Raw genomic sequence first — 10,978 nt, forward strand, 5'->3', positions numbered from 1 at the left:
GACTGGCACTATGGACTGATAGTGTCTCGCCGCGGACGAACACTATCACCTCACGTGATCAATTTAAACCAATAAGAATCGGAGAAAATTTAATGGCGCACTATAACACGGGATAGTTGACGAGGGAGCAGTCCAATCGCGCATAGAAATCGAGAGCGAATAATCTAATTGTTTTTTCCTCCTCACCGACAGCTCGAAAACACAAAGAAGTGGCCATCATTTTGTTAAGAAGTGCACACTGCTACGCTACTCACTATCTATAACAGAATTGATAGTGAGTAGCGTAGCCAATCAGAGAACAACATTCATGATAGAAAGCTAGAAGATTTATCCTAATTTTCAAGCACTGGAATACGGACGAAAGATGGTAAAGTCATCACCACAGAGGAAGAAGTGCTTGAAAGGTGGAAAGAGCACTTCTATGAGATCTTGAATGTGGCCTGTGAAGAAACTGATCTTCCTGACGGGTGTCAGCTCGGTGACTGCGACGATCCCATAGAGATGGACACTGGCCCCTTTACAATCCAAGAACTGAGACAAGTCATATCTCGGCTGAAGAACGGTAAAGCACCCAGTGTGGATAACGTTAGTGCAGAAATGCTAAAAGCCAGCCCTCCAGTTGCCCTGGAACAGCTTCTGAATATCTACGATCAGACTCTTGATCAGTGTAAAGCACCATCTGACTGGAAGAGAGCTCTCTTGGCCAAAATACCCAAGAAAGGTGATCCGTCTATTTGTGACAACTACTGAGGGCTATCCTCACTTTCAGTACCATACAAACTCTTCTGCAGAATGCTCCTGATGAGGATGCAGGATGGAGTTGAGAGGAAATTGCGGCAAGAACAGGCTGCCTACCGAGGAGGAAGAGGGTCAACTGAACAGACTTTCATCCCCAGGAATATCTTAGAACAGAGTGCTGAATGGCAAACACCCTTGTACATCGCTAGCATCGATTTCACGAAGGCTTTCGATAGTGTGAGAAGAGACAAGCTCTGGAACATTCTCAAGCATTATGACATTCCTGACAACTTCGTCGACATCATACAAGAGCTTTATGATGGAGGCACCTGTTGCGTTGTTGAAAACGGACGAACATCAGATTGGTTTCCTGTACAGACAGGAGTCAAGCAGGGCTGTGTTATGTCAGCTTTTCTCTTCAACATCATTATCGACTGGGTAATGAGGAACACCACCAATGCATGAGAGGCCTAAGGGGGAAGTTCACCACGGTCTTAGAGGACCTAGACTATGCAGATGACATAGCCCTTCTCTCCAGCCGGCACAAAGATCTTCAAGAGAAGTTCAGCCACCTCCATCAGGTCTCAAGGTATACTGGACTCTGTATCAACACCACCAAGACAAAGGTGCTACGAACAAACGCCAAGGTCACCGACACGATTTCCATTGATGGCTTAGAAGTTGATGACATCAACTCCTTCATCTACCTAGGTGCCACAGTCCATGGAGCTGGTGGGTCACATGAAGACATCTCACGCAGGCTGTCAATCGCAAGAAGAGCATATGCCACTCTAAATCCCGTCTGGAGGTCTAAGACAAACAGCAAGCACACCAAGCTGAGAATCTTCAAGAGCTGCGTGATCTCTATTCTCCTGTATGGCGCTGAGATGTAGAGAGTTACATCAACAGACATGGAGCGCCTGGATGTCTTCCATCGAAAATGCTTAAGAATCCTTGGCATATTTTGGCCGTACACCATCTCCGACCGTGAACTCTATGAAAGAGCTAGAAAGGGTCCCATCTCAGAAACTTTGAAGGTCAGACGATGGAGATGGATCGGTCACGTTTTGAGGAGAGAGAAAGATAACAACTGTAGAGTTGCGCTCACCTGAACCCCTGAAAGCAAGAGAACGCCCGGAAGACCAAAGGCCACTTGGAGGAGAACCATTAAAGCCGAAAGGAAAGATCTGGGATGGACAAGCTGGAATGGGGTTGAGCGGGAAGCTCAAGACCGTGATGGATGGCACTTGTTGTTACGTGGCCTTATACTCCACTCACGAAGGAGCGAAGAGGATGAGTGAGTGTTTCAATAGATTTCAAGAAAAGGAAGGAAACGAAGATGAGGAGAAAGAAAAAAAGCCACTTAGACTTTAGTGGTATAAAAAAATCCTGTGAAAGCTCCAGTTGTTAAAAAAATTGTAATCTATTTATAAAATTGTGCTTGATGTTCAGAGGGCGGGGGAGTTCACTCTGAACTTTTTCCCCCACAAGGCGGGGCTTCAACTCCATTGAGTTCGTAACGAATGACGCCGTTGTCAAACATCTAAACAGATCCACGAACGCATGAATGAGAAATTCCCAGAAAAATAACTCACTTCCACTTGAACGAGCTCAGCAACAACTTATTTGAAGGATAAGCTGGAACCAGCCATCGACTCGTACGAGCTCGTACGACTTTCGCGCGACTCTTTTTTACTTGAGCCTGCTGTTCTAACAACCCAGCGTTTCTGTAGACACCAATATAATGAATACGTTTCGATATCTTTCACCACTTTCTTTTAGTTGCCAATGTGGCGCAGCGAAGTAGATGGTCGGCGAACGCGAGAGGCGTTGAGTTCAAATTCTACGGGGTACAACTTATTATTATTATTATTTTATTTTTTTTTTTAACTTTTTTCCTTATTGACGGATATGTTTATATGTGAAAAACATTTACCGAATTACAACGTTTGACTTTCCGATACTTAAAAAGACATTAAATTAAAAAACATTTGCCGGACAGCAGCGTTTGCTTTCCGATGAGAAATCATCTGGAGCTTTTAGTCATTCCGGCGAGAATTCGTCCAGCACATCGATCGATTTCGAACTCAAAACATGCTAGCCTTAATCGACTCCTAAGTTATCACTAGCGTCGGATAGGATTGCGAAGGAAAAACGATGAAGAATTTCCCTCACAATAGGATGGAAAAGACTTCCCCTTACAGACGTTACATCAGACCTTACTTTATAAATGCGGCTTGTGTCCTGGTATTACGTTCAGGTCAATCATACAGGGCGCTAATTCCATTGACCAGCATTGAACGGTCTTGAACAGGTTTAACAGTGAGAACTTCAAGTTCAAAAGCATACGCTGTCGACCGTGCAGAAACGATCCACGAATAAGAAACATTGCCACAGAAACAAATCAATTGGTGAATAAATATTTCCGACTTCGGCACAAGCGACTGCCAACGCTTTATATACTGGTCAGCGGATGTAGAGATAGTTGACAGGAATCGAGGGAAGCAAGGACGGACTGAAGGAAAGAAGGAAGGAAGGAAGGAAGGAAGGAAGGAATGAATGAAGGAAGGAAGGAAGGAAGGAAGGAAGGAAGGCCGTGTTCCATCCATACCTACATCTCGGATTAATGACTACGTCATTATCCGAGTTACAAACGGGCTTTGATTAACTGACCGTTGTCGGGAGGTTATTTTGGCAGTCGGGACGCGTTTTATTGGCCGTTTCCGTCGTAGAGAGGTGACTGTTGTAGAGAGGTTAGATTGAGAGTGAATGTATGGACTGTCTGCCGGGACTAAAAAAAAGTGGGCATTGTAGAGAGGTGGCCGTTAATGGATATTCGACTGAGGAGCCAAATGTTGAAAAGAAAGTAAATTGTAATTAGTCTTTTTTTCTTTTTTTTTATTCTATTTGGGGTCAGTTGCATTTTAAACTGCATTGTCGTTAAAACATTTTAATAATAAAGGAGAACGAAATGAATTCTGGTAGTTGTAGTTGACGGCATCGTACACGTGAGCTTTCCCCAGGTATTTTGTTGATTGGCTAGTTTTCCTCTGTTCGAAATTCTGCCGGGGGGATTTATCCAAATCTAACGGAAAAGTACTGTTACCATGCAATAAAGGTAAGGGTAAATTTTCAAGGGTAAATTTTCTGAAATTCCCGATAAATCGAGAGTTACACAGAACACCACCTTTCTGATCTCAACTCATCAGCTGCGAATAATTTGAGGAGGGCACAACAATTCTTGAATAAAAGTGAGGAAAAAAACCAAGTTACAAGCTCATTCAGTTCCATTCGCTTTCTTCTGATATCCTCAATAGGCAGTCCTCGACAATATGCGTTCTACCTACAGGCCACATTCTGTAGAAAGAAAGAGAGCGCGGTGCAAGGGTGAGAAATGGAGAACGAGCTGAAGTGAGCAAAGGAGAAGAAAGAAAGAGGAAACAGAATACTCCAGAGCTTCAACAACACTGGCTTGTTTAGCGGCCACAAATGTTTTAAATAGTGTCTCAGTACAGCCATCGTTTATCCATGCGGCTCCCAATCCAAGACCCTTCGGAGTCCGAGGCTAGAGTGACTTAATCTGAATGATTTTTTCATTACTGTTATTTAATACCCTCAGTACTGAATACAAGAAGACTAATGATCTTATCTGAAAACTGGAATAGAAAATCAATTTTGTGAGGTTTTTTTGTATAAGGTTCAAAGGTCCCTCTTTAAGGTGGCCGAACACAGTTTCGCGCGCGCTTTTGCTGATGCAATTCAGCGCGCGCACAAGGATTGCAAAAAAACAAACGTGCTGTCAAAATAGAGCGATCATTTTGCTTACTCAACACTCGCAGTATCTGTGCTATTTTTCTCTATTATTGAACGCAGCGTATTGATGGCTTTAGTCTTTTATTACAAAGATATGATAGCAAAGGTAATGATGCAAAGAACCCAGCAATTCTCAGCTTTTTCTTTCTTACCGAAAGAACCCTGTTAAATGCAGCGCATGCGTTGTAAGTCAAAAAATTGCAATTGAATGAAAATTGCACTCTCGGAAATACGCTTATTTCTCGAGAACCACTCATTAGAATATCACGAAATTTGGCACGAAAATACTTTAGGAAATAAGTAACTGGAGTATTGAAAATAATTGAACTTTGACAAAGGAAATTCTAGATATTCCAGTGAACCTTCAACAAGGGATAATTAAAGATCTCTCTGTTAAATTATTAGCAAAATGGTGTCAACTTGTGAGAATCGCTACAAGCTTGTTGTATGCAAATTGTAAAGAAAATCTAATGACTAGATTTTCTGCAAAAAAACAAAACCGATTTTAAAGGCCTGTTTATATTTATTCATGTTGCCATGGGAACGACACATACGTCAGCTTAACCATCAAAAAACCAAAGTTTGTGTTGTTAATTAGCTTGCTGCTATTTTTGACGACCGAGGGATCAAGGGTTTTAGAGAAAAAGGTGAATGAAATACAGGTATCAAAAACTGTGTTCAGCCAACTTAAGTTTCGCAAATTTGTATAACTCAAAAGTTGGCAGTTTTGGCGTCCAGAAGCCGGCTCACTTTATATTAGTTTATTTAGAGCATCCAAAACGTGTTCCGGGATGCAAAGAGGCCCTCAGAACACATCAAATTTCTTTGCGTTATTGAAATACTCTGTTCTCTGTTCTCTAAAACTATATGAGAATCATTGGAAGACTACTATCAGCTGTTTTAATTAATGAAGGCTTATGAGTGGTCTCTGTTTACTCATAATACTGCTTCTCTTAGCTTCTTTGTTTTCTTCCTCTTCCGTTTCTTTCTCCTTTTGGCTTCGTCAAGATGCGTTTTCTCTGACGGGGTAATTGCTAAAGATTAGGCTTAAGCAGTAGAGCAAACTTTACCATTAAGAATCACACCTTATATAAAATGCTGCGATCAAATTCCTTTTTACTAAAATTCTGGCCTGACAGTCTCATTACCTCTAATGCTCTCTAATCGCCTTGTTTGTTCCCTTGTTTGCCCCTCTCATGTTATGCATTACTGATATTGAAAATGTCGGAGTTCATTAATAACGTTTTGATGTTTCAGCGAGTGGTGCATGTTTTGGTTTACTGTGCTTCTACAAGGCATGAACTTTGCTCCCCTTTCTTTCAGCAGACACCCAAACTGGAACTAAAAATTTAAACACGTTAGTATCTAAACGTTCCGTTTCTGCGCCAGAGAAAACTGTTCCATCAAAAGTTAGCCCTTTTCTCCTGACACCTTGGCAGAACGAACTTGATGTCGCAAACTGGATATTTCTGCTTAGCGTCCTTATCCTTTTCCATCCATCACTTGCTTAATTTCAGTTTCTGTGTACACTAACCGTGGCCGGCGACACTTCCTTATTAAAACTTCTTTGTTTAAATCTCGGGCCTCCCGCTGGGTAGAACAAAACTTTTCGAAGTTAATTTTTCAGCTTTTAATCTCTCCGGCGGTCTAACACAAAACTAACAGCAGCATTAGTCAACGCTTTGACACTGCACTTTCCGACGTTGCTAAAACACGAGCGCACAAATCTGGACTTCTAGATAAATCATTATACAGTAAACACCCGCATATAAGAACACATGGATTAAGAACATCAGGCTGAAATTTGGCAAATAAAGCACCACTTTTATAAGAACAATATCAGCCTGGAAAAAAAAATAATGTTCTTATAAAATGGGAAGGGTGTCACAATTACACAAATTACCATAAACACACCTGCTGACCAATGGTATTAGCTAAGTTTTGGGCACCTTTGTTCTCTTCAGAATATCTAATATCATGAATTACATTTTTTGCCTTTACAATACTATAAACTACTGTATTGATAGAGAACAACATAAGATTTTATAGCTGTATCAAGGTCAATCACAGTTGTAGTTGATCAAAGCTTGCAAATACTTGTCCAGTCTTTTGTTGCCCATTATGTCATTCAAATTTATTGAAAATAACTGAAGTTCAAACTCAACACTTCTGTATCTTGCTCAGCTTCCATTGGTAATCGAACTCAATGTTCTTTTTCTGTAATTTCTTGAGAAGTTTCTTGAGAAATCGAGCATTCCCAACTAGTCTTAAGTCTACTGGTAGCTCTAGTCCTTTTCCTCGCCCTTTGTTTATTCTACTTCCAATGCATTCTGCTTCAATTTTGCCATACTCTGATAGAAATTTGAAGAAGAGTTTAGAAAGCTCAATAGGGACATGACCAACAATCCTGTCGTCCTCATTTTTTACCACAACTGCATACTTGCTGTGGCGATTATTGGGCTCCATTTCGCATATAAGAATCTCTCCAATGTAGACTGTGGCGTCCTTGAAATAAGCATGATAACCCCTTGTGCTTGCCTCTAAATATAGTTCATATTCATTCGTCATTATTCTAATGTGTGTGGGTTTATCCTTAAAAATCTGTCAAGGTTTTTCACGAATTCCAAGATGGTTCCTCACTCGCACAACCTGGCAGTGCTCGAAGTGGTTCCCGGGTAATATAACAAAGGAAACCGCTGGCCAATGCAGAGGCGCACAAAGTGTTCTTCCTCGTGTGTTGAACTTCACTGTTTGGAATTTTTATGAGCTGAATATATTAAGCTAAAACAAAGATGAATCGGACTTTATTCGATTGTGGCGTTCGAAAAAAAGTAGAATTGAAGAATGGTTGTATGCTTGACATCACGCCAACGATGGAAAAGACAGCTGAGATATCTAAAAGCGCTGAAGTAAAATGCAACGTCTGTGGTAAATCATTCAGAGGTCAACAATACCTTGACAGCCACATGAAATTCAAACACCCGATGACCGAGAACTCACACGAGGGTTCAAAGCAAGAGAATATGTTCGCCAATCGAAAGGAAGCAGATGCCCATTGCTCATTGCCTGAGGCTAGCCAGTCAGGAAGTAATGATCCCATTGTTCTAGACAGTAACGAAGTCGAAAGTCTTGGAAACAAGAGAAGGGGAAGTAAGAAGCGAAAATCGTACACAGTTGAATTCAAAAAGAAAACCCTGGATCTTTTTGATTCTTTGAAATCATCAAAACATAGATACAACATCGTCTCAAAAGAGAAAGGAGTTCATCGATCTTTGATTCAAAAGTGGAACAAAAACAGAAACCAAATTCTGAAGGAACTAGAACTAAATAAAAAGGGAAAAAATTCTGGGAATATAAGAGATGCAAGGCAGAGAAGAAAAATTGTGGCTGGGCGATCGAAGCAGAGTGAGAGGTATCCACTTGCAGCTAATCTATTGATTGCTGAATTCAAAGTTCGTAGAGCAGCTGGATGCAAGATTACAAAACTGTGGTTCAGGAAAAAGATGAAGGCAAAAATTGAGATGACTTATGGGAAAAAGGAGGCTGAAAGTTTCAAAGGAAGCTCTAACTGGTTCCAAAGGTTTAAAAAAAGGCACGATATAGTACTGAGAAGAAGAACAAACAAGAAGAAAAACTCTGCTGATGATGGTAGGTTAACCATCCAGAAGTTCCATCAAAATTTGAGGAAATCCCTAAAAACACAGAGGAGGCGGAACAGATCAACTATGACTGACCCCAAATATGGCAGGTGGACTCCTGAAAACAGGTACAATGTGGACCAGGTTCCTCTTCCATTCGTGGTGGACCAAGGGACTACCTATGACTCACGTGGCAATAAACAAGTCTGGGTTGCACAACCATCATCAGGTCTGGATAAAAGGCAAGCCACTTTGCAACTTTGCATAAGAGGTGAAGGAGAACAGAATGTAAAGCCTTCCCTTGTGTTTAGAGGGAAAGGGAATGTTAGTTCTCAAGAGAAAGAACAATATGATAAAAGAGTTGATGTGTATTTCCAACAAAATGCCTGGATGGATGAGGTGACAAATATGCAATGGTGCAAGAAAACACTCATTCCTGGGGTTGGAAAAACTGACCAGGAAAAGGTGTTATTTGCAGACAACGTGTCCTTCCAACAAACCAAAGAGTTCCACGAGACATGTAGGAATGAAATCAGTACTTCTGTGTACATGCTACCAGAAAACCATACTGATAAAATTCAGCCAATTGATGCAGGATGTGGAAGGATGATGAAAGTGAAAATTGCTGCTGCAATGGACAGGTGGTTGGAGATAGATGACAATCTTGAAAAATGGCATGATAGACTTTCTGCAAAGGACAGGCGAATACTTATGACTCAATGGACTGGGGAAGCCTGGAGTGAACTAAAAGAAAGCAAAGACTTTCTAAGACGGCTTTTTGGAAAGACCGGCTGCCTAATGACAACTGATGGCTCAGGAGACGAGAAAATCTCTCCCCAGGGCTTGGACGAATACAGTTTTTAAGATGCACAGCTGGCTTTTGGGTTACAGATCTACAAACAATAACAAGAGTACAAACCCTTAATGTTATTGTTTTGCTGATGTACATGTCAACACAGTAGTAAATCAGACTTTCAGATTTGCAGATGTACAGTGGACCTCTACTTTAGGCATTTCAAGGGTGGGGCAGCATATGGATCTGCCACAGAACTATACATACACCCTTCTTGTTACTGTTTTGTTACATTACTGATTACAGTAGACCTATTTGAACATTAGGTTTTTAATTATTGTTCCATCAATTTATGTAATTGTCCAAAAACATGATTAAAATTTCTAGCAACATTTTTTATGCTGTACAGCACTGAATTTAAAAAAATTTAAGAACATTTAAGAACATCCTGAGGCTGATTTTTCACTAAGCATCCGATAAATAAGAACACAATCAGTCTGACCTCTGAAATTGTGTGTTCTTATATGCGGGTGTTTACTGTATGTTAAGCCTTACTGTATCAACATCGAAAATTTGGTAACAAACGGGGTGTGGGATCTCACCAAGGTAAGATCGGTAAGTGTTTGCTCAAACAGGAGTCTGACTCGATAAGCCACTCATTCATCCATTGCCGATGGTCAAAAAAATTTTTCTCTGAAGTAATTAAGTGGTTTAATAAGGAAAATGACACCTCCTACTCACTTAACACAATCGAATTACTCTTTGGGAAATTATCAAATGAACCTGACCCCGGTTCATCCCAGAAGATGCTAAAAAAGCTTAACTATGTCCTTCTGTTTGCTAAATACTGTATTTATAACAATAAGCTTAGTTCAAAACAAGGAAGCTTGAACGAATTTACTAGGAAACTGGAATTCAAGTATCATTTAGAAGGATTTTAAGTCAACATACAAGTGTAATTATGCCTCGAAATGTACAGAAAAGGGTATTGTAAGTTAAAGAAAAAAAAAACGTTTTATGATCTGCACAGTACTCGCTGTAAAAAAAGTAATAATAGCTTATTTTCACCGACTAGACGTCGTATGTATGTAAAGCAGTATAACGTAGTTTAATGTAGTCTATTTGAAATGTAGTGTAAGTTGTGTAAAGTAGTGTAATTTGGTTAAGTAAATTATATTGCAATATAGTGCTATGTGTTTGAAATAAAGTGTAAAAAAAAAATTATGTGTTAAGCCTTATTAACATCGAAAATCTGGTAAAAAACGGTGTGTGGGGTCTCACCAAGGTAAATCGGTAAGTGTTTGCTCAAACAGGAAACATCCAACAGAGTCGAACAGAAATCAAGAAACTAGGCAGTAATATCATGCCGACGCATTCATGATGCAACTGCTTTGCCGCATTTTTTTCTCATGCAAAACCTAACAAACGTTTTTCTGGTATATTCCCTCCTTTCATGTAAAACTAGGAATCAAATGTCAGTGTTAGAATATTGTTCACAGCAATTTGAATATCACTTTATTGATCTGACAAGTCTATTTTGTATGTTTTTTTTTTTTTTTTTGAAAAGATATTTTGGTAAGCATTCAAGTTTCTTAATACACTAGAGCTGAAGGAAGTTAGGCAGTTTCCAAGAATCAGAAACATTGTGTGAAACTGATACGTTGTCGAGTAAACACAAGTGTCATATTACATGAACGAAAGTATCATGTTACAAGCCTTTTTAATAACGACATAAGTATCATTTCACATATAATACCAGGACCAACTGACAGGAACTGAATGCTTTCGTTCATGTTCCGTAGAGTTAAATTCCTACTAAAATTGTCAGGGCATTCGAATTCAAACTGGTACTGAGCTAAAAGAGAATTTGTTAGCTTCCAGAACGTATAAGCAAACAATTTATCGTAAAAACACATGACGGAACCGTGGAAACTAAAACAGCTGCGTTTAAATCTTTACATGCACCTTTGCTTTACGCCACCAGTGGGTATAATAT

At 40.0% G+C, this 10,978-nt stretch overlaps 2 protein-coding genes across 2 annotated transcripts; both read left to right on the top strand.

Moving 5' to 3' along the window:
- The first annotated feature begins 792 nt into the window (after positions 1-792).
- Positions 793-1,203, top strand: LOC145490474 (uncharacterized). Its single transcript, XM_081469588.1, has one exon. It carries the CDS (start codon positions 793-795, stop codon positions 1,201-1,203), a length of 411 nt encoding a protein of 136 aa, XP_081325714.1.
- Positions 1,204-6,830: 5,627 nt separating this feature from the next.
- Positions 6,831-9,519, top strand: LOC145490718 (uncharacterized). Its single transcript, XM_081469808.1, has one exon. The coding sequence runs from the start codon at positions 7,344-7,346 to the stop codon at positions 9,051-9,053; it is 1,710 nt and encodes a 569-aa protein (XP_081325934.1). The 5' UTR covers positions 6,831-7,343; the 3' UTR covers positions 9,054-9,519.
- The last annotated feature ends 1,459 nt before the right edge of the window (positions 9,520-10,978 follow it).

The sequence above is a fragment of the Orbicella franksi genome, chromosome 6 (assembly GCF_964199315.1).
Source record: "Orbicella franksi chromosome 6, jaOrbFran1.1, whole genome shotgun sequence".
NCBI lineage: Eukaryota > Metazoa > Cnidaria > Anthozoa > Scleractinia > Merulinidae > Orbicella > Orbicella franksi.